The 20,799-nt window shown below is 43.5% G+C and overlaps 1 protein-coding gene across 3 annotated transcripts in view; it reads right to left on the bottom strand.

Annotated features, from left to right (window-relative positions):
* The window catches only part of col27a1b (collagen, type XXVII, alpha 1b), a 150,518-nt gene that overhangs the window by 105,644 nt on the left and 24,075 nt on the right, over positions 1–20,799 (bottom strand). For 2 of the 3 annotated variants that reach the window (XR_013204175.1, XM_077231774.1), the window contains 2 exons: positions 13,975–14,028; positions 874–927 (listed from right to left, as the gene is read on the bottom strand). Coding sequence is in view for 2 of the 3 variants with exons in the window: in XM_077231774.1 (XP_077087889.1) it covers positions 874–927; positions 13,975–14,028 (108 nt within the window). In the remaining variant the exon portion in view is untranslated. The remainder of the gene's footprint in view (positions 1–873; positions 928–13,974; positions 14,029–20,799) is intronic. The other variant, XM_077231775.1, reaches the window with a different exon arrangement.

Genomic DNA, 20,799 nt, shown 5'->3' with positions numbered 1-20,799 from the left:
AGCTAAACTCTGCAGGACAGTGGCCATCTAGGACTGAGTTTGGACATCTCTGCTTTAAGGTGTATCAAGAGCCACGGTATCAGGGTAATGCCAGCATACCACTATGTAGGACAAGGAGTAACTGTCAATGCAAGAGAAAGCTGTCTGAAAGGGATGTCCATGTACTAACCCATATTGTATCCAAAAAACATAAAACCACAGCTGCCCAAATCACTGCAGAATTAAATGCGCACCTCGAACACCTGTTACCACCAAAACTGTTCGTAAGGAGCTCCACAGAGCCAATATTCATGGTCGGGCTGCTATAGCCTAACCTTTGGTCACTCGTGCCAGTGCTAAATGTTGGTTTCATAGGTGACAACAGTGTATATCAGTGCAAAAATGTGAAGCATGCATTGTTCTCTGATGAGTCCACCTTCACTTTCTTTCCCACATCCGTGGGAGTTACAGTGTGAAGAAGCCATAAAAAGTCTTAGCACCTGGACAGTTGCATGCCCAGGCCAGAGTGAAGCACGGGGGTGGATCAGTGATGGTTTGGGCTGCAATATCATGGCATTCCCTACTGTGCTTGATGGGCGCAAAACTGCCAAGGACTACTGAGCCATTCTGGAGGACCATGTGCACATACTGTAATGGGTCAAACATTGTACTATTGACTTGAATCTGTCATTCCCAAGACTAATTGATGCTGCATTGGCCGCAAAAGGACCCCAACACCCCAAAACAAATAAAAATAAAAAATAAAAATAAAGCAAAACAAAATGCAAAACTAAACTAAATTAAACAAGGACTTGGTCCCATAGTCCCAAACACACAAGTCTAAGTTGATCACATCCACAAAAGCCACACAGTACTATATTTAGTGGTACATACCTTGGGCCCGGGGGACCCTGGACGGCCTGGGTTTCCATGCGGACCAAGGGGACCCTACAAAACAACACATGTTCACTTGTATTTGTGTGGTTTCTTCTCTATAGTTACTGTGAAATCACTGCAGGACACTTAAGCTGGGTCACAGGCCTTGACCTATATTACTGTTTTTTGTTTTGCCCCCCCCAAAAAAAAGGCCAGTAAAACACTAGAATTAAAAGGAGAGGGGCATAAAAAAAGAGTCAGTGAAATAAATACTCATGTAGTAGACTGTTTTACATGCACATGACCATCACTTCTGTCAGTTCAATCGCTGTTATCAGGGTCTCAAATTAACACTCATAAAGTGTCAATGTGAGTTGAAATTGACTTTGGCAGCTAAAATTAGTAACTGTCCAGTTAGGAATTGCAACATGATTTAAATGACATTGTAAAATGATAATTTGACCCTCTCTGATCTAAGTGACACAAGCTAATTAAATCAAAGACAACCGCCTATTAAAGAAAATATCTGTCACTACTCATCTGTCTTCAAACTTTTTCCTTAGCGGAAATTATGTTGTCAGATATTTTGTTTGGAAGCCTTAAAAGTTTTTTTCCCCCTTATGTGGTGACAACTTTTTCTCAAATTGTATCTTCTCTAAAACTCCCGGTTCTCTTACGAGAGTATCTCTCGTACTCCGTAATATATTACGCTATGGGGAAAACCTCTTTTCCACGAGATATTGAAGCCAAAAATTCTCCTTAATTTTGAATTAATGTAAAACGCTGTGTGGCAGCATGCAGACATAGGCATGACAGCTCGCGTGCCTATTGGCTGCCCTGCGGCAACAGCAGCAGCCTATCGAGAGAGGCCCTGCGTGATGTGATACCCAATGGGGGGCGCTTCGCGCCCATTTCGTCACATCCCGCCAGAATAGGCGTGGCCTTGATACAAACTGATTTTCATCTCTTCAGCGAAGCACAAGTGCATCGCTGGATCCGGAGGGAGAAGCCGCGCCGTTGACAGAAAGCCTTCTGCGGGACGAGCCTTCGAGCCTGAAGCCGCTGGCCTTCACCTCGCCGCCTTCAGCCGCCATACCTGCTATGCTTTCCGGCGTCTATATCCTTTCACACTCTCACTGTATATCTCTCTCTCTCCTAAAAGAGCTGCGTCTTTTTAAAGATGCAAAGATCCTGCGGCTCGTGCCGAGCCACACTCAGCGACGTGGACCGTCATCTACGCTTCCTGCCTGGGTGAGGATAATGCGGCTCTCGCGCTCGCTGGTGGCGAATGCCTTCATTACGAGCCGATGCCCATGGTGACTCTGAGGACTCGCCTGGCATCCTTCTCAGGGCCTGCTCTTCCGCCCGCTGTAGTGCCGCGCCGTAAAAGCGCCGTACTCAGCAGTTCAGGCTCGCCGGTTCGCCCGCCAGCTTCACCAGCTTCACTCGAGTCGGCAATGAGCCTGTTGTATAACACGCACGCCTGCAAACAAACACCGAAACACACAAAACTGTGATGACGCTCTCAACCCGTGGGCATGCGTCACCACCGAAATGAGGAAAGAGTGTGATTTTTGTCCCGCCGAGGCCGGACCAATCTCCATTTCTCAAACATTTCTCAGCTCCTCGTAGTCTCAGCGGCTGAAAATGTCAATATTGCAGCAATGAGCCTGTTGTATAATGAGGATGCGAGTCTCCTCTGCCCTGTCAGGGCACTGAGAGCTTATGTGTCCCGCTCGTCTGTCTTCAGACGGACTGGCCCTCTTCTCGAGTGAAGGGGGTTCAACGTCTGGTCCGCGTGGTCCCGCTCGTGCCGAGGCAGAGCGGCGACTTGCATCATGGGCTTCCAGATAGAGCTCATCGATCATCTTGAGAGTCCTGTAAACCTCTCAAATGATTCGACGGCTGACGAGGGCGAACTGCAGGCACCAATGGTTTCCTGCAGTTGCTGCTCTTCAGGACGAGCAGGAGATGGCTGAGGAGGTGTATAATCAGGTAGATCCTGAACCCTCTCAGCCACCCTGCCCCGTGTATGCAGACCTGGTGGATGTTGTGGAGCGCGCCGCCGACAGGCTGTAGCTGCCATGGCGACGCGCTAGAGGAGAGATCGCTCGCGGTAGGCTTGGCGATCGGTTTCTCCCCTGCCATACACCACCAGCTCAGGTGAGCCTTCCATTCCTTCCTGATCTTCACACGGAGATCGAGAGGGCATGGAAGAGCCCATACTCTGCCCGTATTCACCGACATCAGTGGGTTAATTTCGCTGATGTTGAGGGGATCGCAGAGCATGGGTATGTGTCGATGCCGCCCATTTGACGAGTCGTTTGCGAACTATCTCGTGTCTGGGCAGGCGTCGACACTGAGAGCTCCAACCCTGCCATCCAAACCGCTAAAGTCAACAGCACGTTTGAATGGCAGAGCATACACGACAGCGGTTCAGGCTGGTGCTTCCCTGCACACTATGGCGGTGCTGCAGGCATACCAGGCCGACCTGCTGCAGGATCCTGCATACCGCTGAGATCCGGTTCCACACCCAGGCAGGCGGGAGGGCCTGGCCCTTCACGGTCCCAGGACCGTAGACAGGGCCAGAGAGCCAGTGTCGCCTCTCGTGCGCCCCCTCCGTGGAGGAACAGGGCGCAGAAGAGGCGTGACTCCCGCAAGAAGAGGGATCTGAGGGAGGTTATCCAGCACAAGCGTACACAGTGTCGCTGATGGATAATCTCCCCGGAGGGCTTCATTAAAAAGAAATCCAGCCCTCTCCTCTCTTCTGACTCCCCAGACGTTCATTACATCAGGCCTGGGGCTGGGCCTATGATAAGAACGATGTTCCAATGGCCCGCCTAGGCTTGGCTAGTAGAAACGCCTCTTTCAGGCATGTAAAGTGGTGGACCCCAGGGTCATAAAGAACTATCTGGCGAGTCTTCACTCCGCACGCCGCAGGTGAGCTGACTGGTCTTTTAAGAGTCATTTTTTGTGAATTAAAATTCCGAGATGTATCTCTCTACAGACCTCGTTCCCTGTATAGAGCTATGGGGTCATGTCAAGGTAATAAGGTAAGAGAAGTTTCCTGGATCATTAGGGCCCTGAAGTTCCCCGTTAGGTGGCCAGAACGATAACTATGTTAGCCTTCGGGCTGTTAGCCACCTCAGGGTAGAGTAGTTGGTCTCTCTCTTAGAATTTTTTACTTAGAGTGTTGACTGACGCTAGAGCTTCAGATAGATCTTATGTCCGGCCCACGGGTCCGTTGACTTCTTCCTGAGTATTTCGCCCCTTGAGCTCTGTTTGGGTTTCATTAGGCTGAGCGATTCTGCAGCCCTTTGTATGGAATAATACAGACTATATTCTTTAGTAAGGCTGTGGCTCCTCCGAGCCCTCAGATTGATCTATGCATGCAGGCTGGCCCTCACCAGGGCCACCTCTGTAGCTGGCCTAGGCTGTGCCAGGGATAATAGAGGCGCTCTGCTAAAAAATTTAGCATTTCTTCCTCTGACCCTTCACTTTGTGAATGTTGGTTTCTAGCATCCCTGTATAAACAGCCTCCTCCCGTGGGAGTCGTTAGGCCAAGGCCCGCCCCCTTCTCTGCATTCTGGGGTGACTAGAGTAATGCAGCGTGGTGCAGAGGATGGTTTGTAAGGACATGGTAGGCCTCAAACAGGCCTCCGTGGTATATATGTCTTTATTGAGCAGGGTTAGGCCGTCTTTCGCTTCACGAGGAAGACTGGGTTTCCTGCCCGACCCTGCCATGCAGAACTGGCCTACGGATTTAGGCCGCCAGTTTAGGCTTCACTCACCTCGCTGAGCTACTGCTCGAGCGCTAGGTTGTAGGTGGTTGGCTTTCATTCAAGCCCCACTCCCCTAGGTTGGGCACAGATACATTTCTGTCACCCCTAGAGCCGCTGGCAGGCCTGTACCCTGGTAACCTCAGGGTGAGGTGTGAGTATTCCCCTGTGATACAGGGTAGGTCTGAGCACTTCACTCCCAGTTCTGTTTTATCCTACCTCGCACCACTATGGCTCGGGTCGAGTATGAAGTAAGCTTCACTTCTTCTTTGGTCGAAGTACGCTCCCCTGAAGCCAGAGCATTGCCCTGAGCTGACGCCCATGGATAGATGGTAGGCCCCTGACTAACTGGGGCCTCCGTTGAGGCAGAGTGGCGTATTTTGTACTCCCCTTGTTTTAAGGGTGCTAGCTTTCTTGCGGAGTACACTGCCATGGGCAATGTGATTAGGCACCAGGATGCTGTAGGCGCTGTCTAAACAGCTTTTCTGCCAACGAAGGCTGCGCCATTAGGTAGTAGGCCTCAGCAGGCCTCCTTGATTGGACAGCCCCCTAGAGGGCACTGTAGGCCAGCTCACTTTACGTGGTTGGCCTTGGTGGTTCGGGCAGTTGGCTCACTGATGGGTAGTAGGCCTTAAACAGGCCTCCTCGGAGGTGAGTCCCAACATTGTGGGACATACCTTATAGCGCTACTGGAAGCCCATTAGTAAATTATGCTGTGTAGTATGGTTCCCAACAGTGTACTTTATGGCAGAATATGACTTGCTATTAGCTAGTAGGCCCGACCAGGCCCCCCTGATAGGCGAGTCCCCAGCTGACTGGCCTTAGCAGGCCAACTTATACTATCACCCTGACTCAGGGCTCAAAGCTACCAGTGGTTATCAGGTAGTAGGCCACTCAGGCCTCCCTGAAGGTGAATTCCCACTTAAGATGGTTATCAGTTAGTAGGCCTCACCCGGCCACCCTGAAGGCGAATTCCCACTTACGTTGGCTATCAGGTAGTAGGCCTCTCTGGGCCTCCCTGAATGTGAGCTCCCAAATATTGTGGCTGTCAGGTAGTAGGCCTCACCAGGCCTCCCTGAAGGTGAGTTCCCACATGCTGTGATTATCAGGTAGTAGGCTCCTCCAGGCCTCCTTGAATGAGAACGGTCAGGTAGTAGGCCTCACCAGGCCTCCCTTAAGGCGAGTTCCCACAGATAGTGGTTACCAGGTAGTAGGCCTCACCAGGCCTCCCTGAAGGTGAGCTCCCCACATACTGTGGTTGTAAGGTAGCAGGCCTCACCGGGCCTCCCTTAAGGTGAGTTCCCACGTACTGTGGTTATCAGGTAGTAGGCCTCTCTTGGCCTCTCTGAAGGTGAGCATCTCACATACTGTGGTTATCAGGTAGTAGGCCTCCCTGAATGTGAGCTCCCAAATATTGTGGCTGTCAGGTAGTAGGCCTCACCAGGCCTCCCTGAAGGTGAGTTCCCACATGCTGTGATTATCAGGTAGTAGGCTCCTCCAGGCCTCCTTGAATGAGAACGGTCAGGTAGTAGGCCTCACCAGGCCTCCCTGAAGGTGAGTTCCCACAGATAGTGGTTACCAGGTAGTAGGCCTCACCAGGCCTCCCTGAAGGTGAGCTCCCCACATACTGTGGTTGTAAGGTAGCAGGCCTCACCGGGCCTCCCTGAAGGTGAGTTCCCACGTACTGTGGTTATCAGGTAGTAGGCCTCTCTTGGCCTCTCTGAAGGTGAGCATCTCACATACTGTGGTTATCAGGTAGTACGCCTCTCTGGGCCTCCCTGAAGGTGAGCACCCCACATACTGTGGTTATCAGGTAGTAGGCCTCACGGGCCTCCCTGAAGGTGAATTCCCACTTACGTTGGCTATCAGGTAGTAGGCCTCTCCGGGCCTACCTGTAACGTTCCCTAGTGGTGCTGGGTTTATGAAGCTAGTGGTCACTTGCTATCAGTTTCAGCTAGCCTTAATAGGCAGCTGCTGAAGGCGAGCTTGCGCCCTGGCTCGCTAAAGTGTTCATTCTCTGCTATTGGTTCCCTCCCGGAACCTTTTCTGCCTACAGCCTGGTTTGCCTACCAGGCAGACCTTGTGCTCCCCTCACCGAGGGTCTCTATGAGCATGCGGCTTCCTGAGTCTGGTCAGACGGTCGTAGGCCTCTCGTGAGGCCTCCCAGTTAGATCAGCCCTTAGGCCTTCACAGGCCTCCTCAGTGTTTTGAAACACAGACACTGGGTTGATCCATGGATCGAGTAGAGAACTCCCCTCGCTAGCAAGGGTTGAAAAGCACTATGCTGAGTCATACTCTCCGGGATATCCCGTCTCTGAGATCCGGGCCGAGTGGTTCTCTGCCAGCTTCGCAGTCCCTCGGGTTGGATGCCTTACTTAAGGCATTTGTCCAGAGGCTCTGTCTTCAGACAGACAGGATTTGGCCAGACTAAGTGTCTATGTACTGGCGCCAGGTCAGGCCGTCCTGGTGGCATTTCGGGGTGAGTACGTTCCCCTGAATAGTGACTGGCTGGGGTTCCCTTGGGTTCCCTAGCCACATTCCCTAGAAGGGACCCCTTCTAATTGGAAGCTGAGGTTCCAGGCCCGGAGCCGGCCCAGGTAGACCTTTCATTTAACCATGTTTATGAAGGTTTTTCTGTGAGGCTGTAGCTTGGGCTATGACCGTAGGGAATGCTGTCACTGACAGCCCAGTGTGACCTGAGGGTGAGTGGTTCTAGCGTTTCATTTGAAGTTGCTGGTTCTGACAGTTGTCACTGCCACTTGGCATGCACTCCCCTTAGCATGGCGGCGTTGGTATATCGTTCCCCATAACGTCGTTGACGTATTGTTGAGTTCCCTTCGAAAGGGAACGTCTCAGGTTACGACTGTAACCTATGTTCCCTGAGAACAGGGAACGAGACAATACGTCTCCCTGCCATGCCTCGGGGCTTGCCTACCGTACAGTCCCTTCAGACGATAAGGTGATTTGTCATGTTTGCAAGGCGCCCTTTTATACTTCCAGGTCGCACGTTAATCATTCACGCTAATGATTCACGGGCTGTCGCCGGTCAATATGATTGACGTGATTTGATAGTGATTTCAGACACCTGTCACGCCTGAGGCGTTCCCCATAACGTCGTTGACGTATTGTCTCGTTCCCTGTTCTCAGGGAACATAGGTTACAGTCGTAACCTGAGACGTTCTCTCTAGAGAGGGAACGAGTACTGCGTATCTTGCCGTGCATACAACAGCGCTGGTTTGCTTCAGTGATGAAAACCAGTTTGTATCAGCCTGTCGAGCGTATTTATAGGCCAAGGCCATGCCTATTCTGGCAGGACGTGACGAAATGGTGTAGACTTGGTGTAGACTCGCGCAAAGCGCCCCCATTGGGTATCACGTCACGCAGGGCCTCTCTCGATAGGCTGCTGCTGTTGCCGCAGGGCAGCTAATAGGCGCGCAAGCCGTCTTGCCTATGCCTGCATGCTGCCGCACAACGTTTTACATTAATTCAAAATTAAGGATAATTTTTGGCTTCAATATCTCGTGGAAAAGAGGTTTTCCTCATAGCGTAAGATATTACGCAGTACTCGTTCCCTCTCTAAAGAGAACCGAGGCTACGTTAGTACCCGAGTACGTTTTCAATTAGAAGGATAATTGAATTTATTATTTTTTAACAGATCAGGTAAAATTGCATCTCAGTTCCTGTGGTTGTATAAACAGGAGCAGAATCTGGTTTCATTTAGGTTAGCGATTTATTTCACTGATATACTCATGCAGTCCTAGGTGATAAATTAGATATAAATTAGAATTTAATTGAAATATTTTTAAAATAACAATACATTAAAAAAATTCAGTAGTTTTTTCAAATGTTTTTTTTAATAATTGACTTTGACTTCAGTACAGTAAAAATAAAAATGTGATTCCAGAGTGGAAGTTCTGTAAATTCCTCAAAAAACAATGTGTGGTGCACTTGGGTGCCTTTATACATTTCAGACAGAAAGTAGTAAAGAATGAAATAAAAATCACATTATGTCAGGGCAATAAATCAGTAGACCATTCAGGAGTTCAAGAACTCTCAGCCTTCAGCTCAAACACTGGGGGAAAAAAGTTTTTTAAACAAGAATCAGAACGTTTACTTTAGTCCCTTAACTAACCCTGTCTGAATCTAAAGGGGAGCAGCTTAGTCCAAGTTAGGGAATGGAGAAAATTTGTTTAAATATCTCATACATTTTTTTTTATTATTCTGGCCCTCATGATAAGTACTGTACGCAAGACAGCACAGTTTGCCCAAGGCATGTATTCGGAAAATTGCCCTCCACTTAACAAGAAAGTGTTGTGTTTTAAAAGGTACTTCTGGCATATGCTTTTGGCGTATAACATATGGACATGATTTTCTTCATTAGCTGACTTTTCAGCAGCGAACAGGGGGCTTGAGTAGAGAAAGAGTGCAAGAAAGCTCCCCAGACTGATTTACACGCTCTGCTAGCAAAGCAGGCAAAATGGAAGTGATCTTAAACAACAAACAAAGCCACAATACAGATGCCGTTACTTAGGAGGATAAGACGTGCTAACTGAAACTAAAGGCCATAATAATGCAAAAACAAAAAAACATGAATAAAAAAAAATATTTGCTCAGGCGTTCTGCATCGTTTTAGCACACAATTCACTAAAGACAAAAGCAAATCAGGTTAATAAGCACAACATATGTGCTGAAAGAAATTTGCATGATGCATTCATATCTCAAGGGTGTTATGGAGGATGCAGTAGACTACAATCTGATAAATATCCACCGCTGTGGTCTAGACACCTCAATCAGCTCTTTAAAATGCAGAAAGTGTCTTCGACTTCATGTCTGTATATATACAGTTTGTAACTTTCCTCTATTATTTAATTATCATTTGATAAATTACAAGCAATATTCAATTAGTTAAAAATAAGGAAATGGGATTTATTGATGATAAATAAATAAATAAATAAATCTGGTTATAGTGTATTTGAAACACATTCAGTTCATTTGTACTTTTAAATATTACTTGTTTTATTGAAGTATGACAAATATGCATTATCTGTCTATTTTAAAACTGTGTAATCCAAATGGATGGAACTTTCATATGCAATTCAAACACATAAATCTTAAATTTACACCTAAATATTTTTGAGTGATAGCTGACAACCATCAGTGAAGTTATATTGTAGAGCAAATAACATGCAACAGTGAAATTCAAAGACTTAGCGAGAGCCGAGAGGTAATGCTAAGTCTACTTGTCAAGTCGGCGCTATTATTTATGTATGATCCACCTGGGGTTAGTCATGAGTGGGGCTCTTATTCATTGCCCTTCCTGCTGAGTGCACACAAACTGGCCATATGGAGATACTTACAAGAAGCTCATGTACAGATTTCCACCTTGTTTTTTATGTTTGGTCAGGTTCTGAACATGTGGCTGTGGTTAGTGATCAGAGGAGATTGAGAGAGGAGTATCAACAAAGCCTATCAAGTTACATATTGGTTAATCTCTCTTGCTCACTTTCAGCTCTCCAACAGACAATTGTGTGGGAGGACACGCGTGGTGGTTGTCACTTTCCGCCTCATCTATTTGAGAATGGCTGACTCATGGCAAAGCTCCCTGACCTGGCTCAAAGAAGGCCGCTGCTTATGTTTACCAGTGCGCTTGAGATAATATATTTGTCTGATCTGGCCTCTTGACCAAGTTAAGCTATGTTTAAAGTGAATTTTGTAGTGTTGGCATTGTAAAGAATCTGATCTAAGACAGCTTTAGCAGTGGCAACGACAGAGACAAACTGTAGGCTACGTCAGAGAATTTTACTGTGTTGATACAGTATGTCTAACACTCATGTCTGTCATCTATGAGGCATTGATTCACACCAGACAACCCTTACAGATCACATGACCCAGCACATGGTGACACAGAAGTGAATGGTTTAAAGTTCTGTGCAGTTCTGAGAGACCTGAGGGATGAATTACTACATAAACACTACCATATTTGGTGTAGTCACTAAAGTAGTATGGAAATTGTCGAAAATTGCTTTGTTTGTTTTCAAAAAAGTGCATGTGACAATAAGGAAGTGACATCAGACTAATTCAATTAGCCTGACTAAGTTTTGAGGAAAAAATAACACAGAACAAACAATTTCAGATGGTAGAAGACACTGTGAATACATTTTATTAGATTTTTCTCAGAGGACTGTTTAATTTGCTAGTATAATGCTAGTATAATGAATTAAAGATGTGAAAGAATGAGCAAATTCACTAATGCGACACGAAATTTGTTCATGACATCTGACCCTCACATTTATAAAAAAAATGTAGCCTGCCGATGTTCTTTGCCATTCAACAATTCTTGTGCAGTGTTGGGGAACTTTACTTTTAAAGGTTATATAATTATAAAAAGCAACTAATTATGTCACACTATTGCTTTTTATGGGCAGCAAGTTAGTACTTTTGCATTACTTTTAAATTAATATTTAGATATTTAGTAGAAGCATTTATTCAAAGCGACTTATAAGGAATACAAGCGATTTATCCTAAAGGTGCAATTTTTGTAGGCAAAATATGGTCATTCCAATAGGAAACCCCATTATCAGAAATTTTGCGTGAAGGAAAAAGATTTCCACCCACAGATTTCACAACTGGTTCAAGTTGGTCACATTGTGCATTGTTGACCAACAGAAAGCTGCTTCATACACTGTTACAATATTGACAATTTTGCCAAAATTTCGCAGATCTGGCCACACCTCTCTCCTCCGGACTGACGTAGTATGCTTGACTTGGATACATTTTTAAATTGACAATGCATTTTTTTTTATGAGAATTTCAAAAAATATATTTTGTTCTCTTCATTTATATTGGATAAGGATATGCTCAATTACCATTGTGCCCTTCAGTAAGATGTGTTTAGAGATTGTCCCTGTATATGAATCTCAAGCTCTCTAGTGCCATTTTATAAACTTCTCCTATAGGTTTAGATTGTTAAATTGGGATTAATTTGAAGTGGACCTTCATGTCTGTGCTCGGGGTCATCATCCTGCTCCTCTCGTCTCTGCTCTGGTTCCTTCTATCTCCGTCTTGGCTCCACCCACCTTCACCTCCTCCCTGGTTGTCGTCCCTAGCCTGTTCCTCATCCTCCTCCAGAGCGCCCACTCTCCCTCCCTCCTCAGTTTGGGCTATGTTTTGCAGAGCGAGGATGCGCTTTCCGGGAAGGGGGAGTTATAAGTGGTCATGTTTAGTTTCTGTCTTGTTTTGTTTTCAGTCTTAGGGTACGTTTATATGACAACGATATGCTTTAAACTAAGACCAACCTCATGTCTGTATTCCAAAAGCATTCATGAATTACAATCGGATCTATGCTTAAAAAAGGGGATGACAGTTAACAGGTTAAAGGTGTAGTATGTAATTTCTGCAAAACTAGTGGCACCTAGCGGTATTACAAAATACCATATATTCAAACAACCTCGCAAATTCCCATTTGTGTGTCACAACTGCCCCAACTCAATCATCACAAATACATCTCTTACGGGTTTCTGTGTAGTCATGTCTCAAAAGGTACTTTCAATATTTGTCCAACATATTAGAATTACATTTTGATATGTTGCTAAGTGTTATGAATAAGTAACTGAGACTAACACTATGAAGAGCGAATGCAAGCATTTTGCTCATAATAAGCCCATCTAACGTATGGCACTGATCACACTTTTTAAAAATGTTTGAGGCCTTTTACACTGGACACATGAAAGTAAATATAATAAATTGGTGCATGATGATGCTGTATGCATTGAAGCGTCTTGTTGTAGCTCACTGCATTGAAATGCCCAGTTTGCTCTGATGTGTCCATGACCCGTTTCATCTTTGATCATCTAAATGCAGTGAATTTTGGCTTGCACTTCTGTAACCAAAGCTGAATGTCTTTTCCCATGTTACAAATTGTATCATGCATATGAATTGCTATGAATGAAAACTGACAAATAACAAACATTACAGAAATTAAAAAACTTTAATATTACAAAATAAATATCAGCCATTATATTTTTTTATATCAGGAGTTACATGAAATATTCTTAGGGCACTGACTGATGGTGTAGGATCCCAATGCTCTTGACAAGCCACTCTGGAAAGCTTAAGAGCCGGTGAGCACCGGTGAGGCTTTAAATGCCTTTAATAAGACTGCTACAAAGAGCCCTTTCTTTAGCTCAACAGATTGGTTTCCCACAGTCCAGCCCTCAGGGGCCTCTCTAAAGGGCAATCTCATAGGCCAGGGCAGGTATCTCACACACAAAACATCTAGACTTCCACCAAGGGAAGTCTCTTTGAATCACTGACTAACTGATATCTCATTGTCTCACTCTTTCTTCCACTCTTGATTACAATCTTACTGAGCAAAAAGTCATTTCTACAAGGTACTTACTCACCCTGACGACAAACTATCAGTATGTAACAAAGAAAGACTTCAATGAGATTAAATAAATTGAGGAAAACTTTAAAATAAAATTAAACTTTAACAACAACAACAACAACAACAACAACAACGACAAAAATGTCTTGTAATGTGAACTAATAATTTCATTAAAAATGTTAAATACATTTAAATATATGCAACAAGAAATATGGAAATATATTTTTTTTATTTTTTTTAGTGGTTACATTTTCAATATGTCTGTGTTGGTCTGGATGTGAATTTGCAAACATCTGATTATGGCCAGTGAAAATTATTCATATAGTCCAAATGCAAATGGACTAAGCAAACAATTTAAAATAATTTACAATTTAAAAAAATTGATTGCACAGAGACTGGATTTCACATGGAAATTGAACAAGCAGCAAAAATCTATTTTTGAGTGAAGGCCATCGGAAATGCAAAGTTGATCTCGGTTTTATACAAATAAATAGATGATTGGAACTAGCCTTTCTCGACCATAAATAAAAGAATGCACCTCAATTCAAAGACCCCCCTACCCCCCACCTCAATAATGAATGGCATAGTTAGGCATAATATGTTTGCAATATTTACATCAGATGCATTTCTAAAATACTAATTAACTTTACATTGTTGTTACCCCTTCTAACACCTGACAAAAAGAACATGTTGGTCCAGTGTCCTTGAGTAACAACTGGAGTGTGATTGAAACTGGAGCATGGTAGTGTGGTCGATAGTGAAACTGCCAGTGTGAGTCACGCCAAACGCCAATTTCATTACCTTTTAATGCAGCTTTGGCAAACAAAATTACTTAATGTAACATGCAGGGAAATATTAGGTTGACTTGCATGAAGTAAAAACATAGAGATCTCCTCAACCTGGGCTAGGCAACAAAGACATGAGAAAATAAGTGAAGGATTTTAACAGGCTTACCCTTGGTCCTCTCTTTCCTGGTAATCCTGGCTTGCCAGGAGGTCCTGGAGGTCCCTGAAAGAGAAGGAGGGAGGGAAATCGTGACATAATGGGTCATTTAGCGTTAAAGATCTACCTGCTGACATTGAATGAACTCTCAAACAAGGCAGTAACCCCCCTATTGGATGGAGGCAGTGAACTCTAGTCAATGTTTTAAAATACTTTGAGAGTTAGACACTTAAACTTACAAATAGTGTTTGAGTGGTTGTTTTAAAAAAAATTAAATTGAAGGGAGAAGAAAAAAATGCTGAAGTTGAGTATTTTACAGTTTTTCTCAATCGCTTTGTCTCAATTCTCAAATGAGACTTTTTTTCTCACAACAATAAGCAGTTAGTTTCTTGTTCACATCAGATTTGAATTTCTTATTGATTTAAGCAAATTGCATGTGTTTTGGCACGTGTGCAAAAGAGTAACAATTTGCAAAGTGACTGAATGCACCTGGCTTGTTTATCAAAACTGATGAGTTGATTCTCAGTGAAATTGTCAAACTCCTCACAACTTCTAATCATTCTTTCATTCTGTGAGCGTTCACATGCTAAATGATCCATTCAGTGATCAAAATCTGTCAGACATGATATATTCTATAAATATTAATGACAGAATTTTGTAATGTTTGCTAAATGCTATTGTAATGAAATATGAATCACAATCTTATCGATCAACCAATCAAATTTGGAAACAATATGGAGTTTGTGACAGCATAGTCACCACTATTTGTGAACATGGAGGAACATCACAACTCTGAACAGCAGCAGCAACATCAGTACTGTATAAATACATTTGTATTTTAAGTACAGTACACTTTTTTCTAGAAATGTGTTACATGTAAACTAAAAAATGTTGTCATGGAAGAACAATAGGAAGATATGTACTGTAACTAAGATATGTACTGTATGTGTTAGAGAAAGACATAATAGAGTGTGTACAAATGAACAAGCAACTAAGAATATTTAGTTGACATGTAATGCATTGCTGCAAAAATAAATGTACAGTAAAAATACAAATGTTCATTTTCTTTTTGTATACTAGTGTTGATTTTTCAAAGTAACTTTTTACCTACTTTCTGAATCTGTATTTATACAGACAAAACTGAGATTCTTGTGCATAGAAAGCAGTTAGAGTCAACAAAAAAGTAGAAAAAAAAATATGAAATTTGTATGTGCCAAAGCGATTGAGAAAACCAGTAAAATGTTTTAGGTTGAAAACAGGTATAGAACACAGAGGATTAAAAAAAGAAGTCTAAAGTGAAGTTATTTTTTAAAATAAATCAAAATTGGGCTGCTGTTGTTTTCAAAAGACTGTCCCTGCTGCACCTTCTGGCTCGTTTTACTGGCAAATGACTGGTTTCAGTCATAGTCCCTTTCAGTCACTTTTAAGCCCTTGTTAATTTTGCACATCATCTAGCTTTACACATGAATCAACTGAGCTTGCATTTAAGAGGTCAGTGTTTTCCTTTCACTTAGTAAAGGGATATACAAAAAGAGCACATACAGGTCTGATATAATGATCCAGCAATTCATGTGCATCTGGCTAGTAGAGAATGCACTAACATGAAAATAGACTTTATGAAAGTAGACTTTCATTCTTAATAACATATAAGGAGTAGTGTAAGAATTTTAGTAAATAAATAGTTACTGTACTTAAGTATCTTTTTGGCTACTTTTTAGTTTTACAAAGAATCAAAAATATTAGCAAATTTTACTCTCTACTTGACAACATTTCTGAATAAGTACTCCAATACATCTGAGATGAGTAATGCAGTTACTCGTTACATTTTGCATGACACCTAACCTTTTCTGCAGCAGTTTATTTCTGCTACAAAAGAAGTGATTTCACCATCCACAGGGCATTTAAGGTACTATATCTCTTTACTCATCCAAATTAGTTAACAAGGATATACATTACCTGAATGCGAGTGCATTAGCAGTTGTGAATAGCAGGTGCTTCATATTTGAGATGAGGACATGACTGCAGCAAGTCATGGGGCCAAAACTTGCATATCAAGTGCAAGTAGGCTTTGACTATTTCATTACTTAACCGTTAATTTGTTATATTGACCTTTTTGAAGAATATTTAGTAGTGGTGGGCCGTTATCGGCGTTAACGTGCTGCGTTCGGGCGATAAAAAAATATTGCCGTTAATCTATTCTCAAAGTTGGGTTGGGATAATAAAATAGCTTTTTCAAATATCGTTATATTTTTGCGCAATTCCATGTGTAGCCTAGTATATTTGACATAATTGACGCCGCGCCTACTGTGACAGATCGCGCAGCAGGGTATTTTCCTGTCACGGACACAAGGTGTATAGCCTACTTTTTTCATGTTACGTAGGGCGACGTTCCTCTCGTTACTTTATTTTAATGCAATTACATGTTGTTAAATGAGTTCATTCCAAGCGCGCTGTATCTTTGTATGAGCATGAGCGAAGCTCAATTTACGAATCACTCTTTTGAGTCGATTCTGTTCGAAGACTTCATCAAACAAGTTGGCAGATCTGTCTAAATCGGTTCGCGAATCAGTCTGAATGATCTGTTCAGTTCCTCACGCACTGAATCGTCTGAAGCGCGTTCAATCACACTCGACACGGAGTCGTAACAGGAAGATTTAAGAACATCAAGAGCGTTGGATGAAGTGGCCGTGGATCTACAGTTTAGTCTAGTGAAAGCAAATCTGCAAATGCATCATATTTTTGCCAGCGATGAAGATATTTATTAGTTGAACATCATGCTGTCTGTGAATGAATGATTCCACAGGACGATACATTCGATTTCATTTCATTCAGGTAATACATTTTACAACCAAACAGATTATTACGCCACGATAGCACTACTAAAAAGTATGACATTATCCGTTTTTTGGACATACATTAATTTATAGGCTACAAAAAAACGCTTCAGAGCGTCGGCTCACTGTCAAAGGTTACAGGTTAAATAAGTTAACGTTACCATTGTGTACAGTTTATGAAATGAACACCCGCCATCCCGCGGTAATGTGTGTATATTGCGCAAGGGCATAGTCACACGAATAGTTTACATTGATTGAAAACTAATTTGTTTAAAAAGGAGGAGGCTATTGCCAGTAAAGGCAGGTTCACATAAAATCGTTATGACATATGACATTATTTTTTGATCTAAAGCATCTGGTTTGGCGATGCGAAAACGGACTGTAGCCTATACGTCGTGCTTATTGTTTTTTTCTTCTTCTAATTAGCCTACTATGTAAAAAAAAACGACGAAAACATGTTACTTGTTCAATTAATAAACAGTTTGTTTGATGACAAATCGCTAAAGATGAAATTGGCCTCCCTTTCTTTCATTGTGAGTGTGTGTTTTTTTTTTTTTTTTTGAACGATATTCGACTTTTACTTTTTTTGGCAGAAATTCACATCCCTACGCGAGGCGAACTATTCTCAAAGACTTACTTTTAGTCATTATTTTGGTAGCACACATATTCTGAATGCCTTCGGCAGAATTCAAATGAGCCATTTGAATCTAGATTAATCTAGATTAATTCTAAGATTACAGTGAGATTAATCTAGATTAAAAAAAAATCTATGCCCACCTCTAATATTTAGTGACTTGTAACTTGTAATGAAGTCATTTTTGCTCATATCTGTACTTTTACTCAAGTGCTTTACAGGTACTGTAAATGTTGACCTTCATTCTTGAACATACAGGTGCTGAACTACAAAAAGTATTGAATGAAAAGTCTTTCTGTTCCTAGTAAACGGTTAAAACATCCTTTTATTTGACAAATGCTGACAAATACATCTAAACAACTTCATCTGCAATAAAGACAGCAAACACTGTATATGAGTCACTATGGGAAGCAGAAAGTTTATGACTTTAGTGCCCCATTTACATTAGGGGTGGGCGATATAGCCTCAAAATTCTATCACGATATTTCAAGAATATTTGCGATAATGATATTTATGACGATATAGACATTTTTTTTGTTGTTGTTGAAAATGTTCTTTTTATGTTTATCTCGCCTAAATGTTTGCACACTCATTGCGTTTTTACAATGTGGTAATTTTGTTGTTAAGAGTTTACACAACACAAGGAAGCTTGATTTCAATCTTTGAATTAAATGTTAAATGTGTGTAGGTCTAACACCAGTATTCAGAAATACTAAACATAATAAATTAATCAAATGTAAAATAACACAGTCTTTCAGTTCTGTTTCCTGATTAAATTAAATACATAGGCTAATAATTCTCATTCATTACAATTAAAGCTATCTTTTGTTGTTTTGACGACAACATTAATGACAGACGCATAGCCTATGGCTGCTGTCACTTTTACAGCGAGTGCATGGATCCATTGCTGTTTTCATTATACTGTCTGTCACACTGTCACATGCGTTTTATACATAACCGACTGTGTTTATGAGTATACTTACCAAGACCGAAAGTTTTACACAAATTTGCGCTTTTCCCCCCATTAAAGCGATATAATCCACGAAAAATAACTTTAGTTTCTCGCGAGCTGTAGGTTACTCTATGTATGCATGCAGTGCACCTCTCTCAGAGAGTGCGCGAGTAGCTTACTGGATAGTTTAAAACCGCTTGAATGTTTAAACTGATAAGAATTAAGAAGACTTGAAAATTATAAACTTTAGTTACGATGCACTGATGGCCCGATTGTGCAAGAGACCATTCAGTCATGTCCCGACTCCTAAACGCGCGCGAGAGAAGACGCGCGTCGGCAGCCCCGCTGAACACTCAAGCTGTTTGTGAAATTGCTAAATCGTCATCGGAGACTGACAGGCTGCTCTCGCGATCAGACAGGTGCTGTTGTTGTGCGTGCTAGGGAACGTAAATGCGCGATACGTCATCGCGTCGCTATATCATTGATATCGCGATATGACACTTTTTTATCATGTAAAAATGTATATCGGTATTATCGTGGAAGGTATTGTAGATGTACGCTTGTTAAAATAACAATCTCCGAGTTGAGAACACTAGCCTTTATTGTAGCTTAGCACACACACAGCTTATACACAACACTGACTCTGGTAACGTCCAACTTCCATTTTCCCCCGCCCCTTGACGTGATCACGTCATAGCCGTAACCATGGCAACTGTCAACACGGTCTACATCCCCCTTCGTAAGTTAAGTGTCTCCCTCAAAGACATACGTGGTGACACATGGCGAACAAAGGCACAAACTTGCACCGAGAGAAACTCCAATAAACTGTGGAAGTAAACATATGGGAAACGCATATGAAACGTATGCGCAGGGCATGCAGCACTATATTAAACTTCACCTTTTTTTTTTTTTTTTTTTTTTTTTTTTTTGAACTGTCAAAGAAAACAGAACCAACAAAACAAACAGTGTCCATAGTCCACATAGCCACCTGAAGAGGCTGTAATACGGGTGAAATGTTAATGTGCCTGCATGTCACAGAGCTGGTCTGTGATAAAGTCATCGTAGAGAGAGCTGGGTTTTGATACTCTCCCTGAGCGAGTAACAGTCAGAGGCCGTTGACCCTGTGCCATTTCTGGTTCCACAGCAACATGTCGTGGACTTGGCGGAGGTGCGAGTTCAGTGACAGCAGGCGGGTCCTCTGCTAAGGGGGCAGAGGCGTAGGTTTCAGGCGTTTGGAGTAGGTGGCGTCTGTTTCTTACATATGTGGCACCTCCAGCCTTGACCTGGTAACTGTTGGGTTGCGGTGCCGTTCCTATCACTGTCGCCAGTCTGTCATAGCCTCTCTGTGTCTGCATTCTCACAGTCTGCCCAGGTCGCAGTGGAGTCAGCGGCCTAGCAGATTTGTCATAGTAGGCTTTTCTTCTCTGTCTCGCCTGTGTCAAGGCCGTCTGAACATGTACTTCCACTTTAGGTGAATACATGGCCTTGGTCATGGGAATGAAGGCCCTGGTGCGCCGGGAAAGCAGGCGCTGAGCTGGTGACGGCAGTCCCTCTCTGGGTGTGTTACGCAGGCTGAGGAGGGCTGCATCTATGTCTGTTCCGTCTCGTGCACATTTCTCCAGCAGGTTCTTTGCAGAGCGCACAGCCCTCTCAGCAAGTCCATTTGACTGAGGGTACTGGGGACTGCTGGTGACATGGCAGAAATCCCACTTGCAAGCAAACTCTTGGAACTCTCTACTTGTGAAGTAGGCGGCATTGTCTGTCATGAGCTGCTGTGGCACTCCGTGAGTGGCAAAGTGGCGTTTAAACTTGGTTATCAGTGTGGCACTTGTAGTTCCAGGGAGCCGGTCTATCTCGAACCACCCCGAGTAGGAGTCAACAAGCACCAGATGCTCTTTTCCCTCCCACTCAAACACATCCGCTGCTGTGAGGGACCACGGTAGGTCAGGGACGACGTGTGGTTGGAGGGGCTCTTTGGGTTGGTGTGGCTTGAGAGCATTGCAGGGGCCACACTTGGAGACCTCTTTTTCAATGTCATTGTGGATGGTGGGCCAGAACATGGTCTCCCTGGCCCTGCGCCTTGTGGCTTCGAGACCAGGGTGTCCCTGGTGCAGCTGCTGCACATAGTAGCGCTGCAGCGAGTGTGGAATGATGAATCGCTGACCACGAAGGAGCAAGCCATCGACAGTTGTGAGCTCCTCTCTCATAGCGTAGAATGGCCTCAGGTCACGTGCCACCTCTTTAAATGTAGTGGGCCAGCCAGCGGTAACAACTTCTGAAAGACGCCGGCAAACAGGGTCAGCCAGCGTCTCACGCTTCAGTTCCTCGACCCTGAGCGAGGAGAGGACGTCCACCACCATGACCTCGTAGTCCTCCATTTCCTCAGCCTGGTCAGTGGAGGGCAAATATGCACGGGA

Source organism: Siphateles boraxobius, unplaced genomic scaffold (assembly GCF_051911475.1).
Source record: "Siphateles boraxobius isolate OS27281-9 unplaced genomic scaffold, OSU_SipBor_1 16, whole genome shotgun sequence".
Lineage (NCBI taxonomy): Eukaryota > Metazoa > Chordata > Actinopteri > Cypriniformes > Leuciscidae > Siphateles > Siphateles boraxobius.
This window is presented reverse-complemented; position numbering and strand designations above follow the sequence as displayed.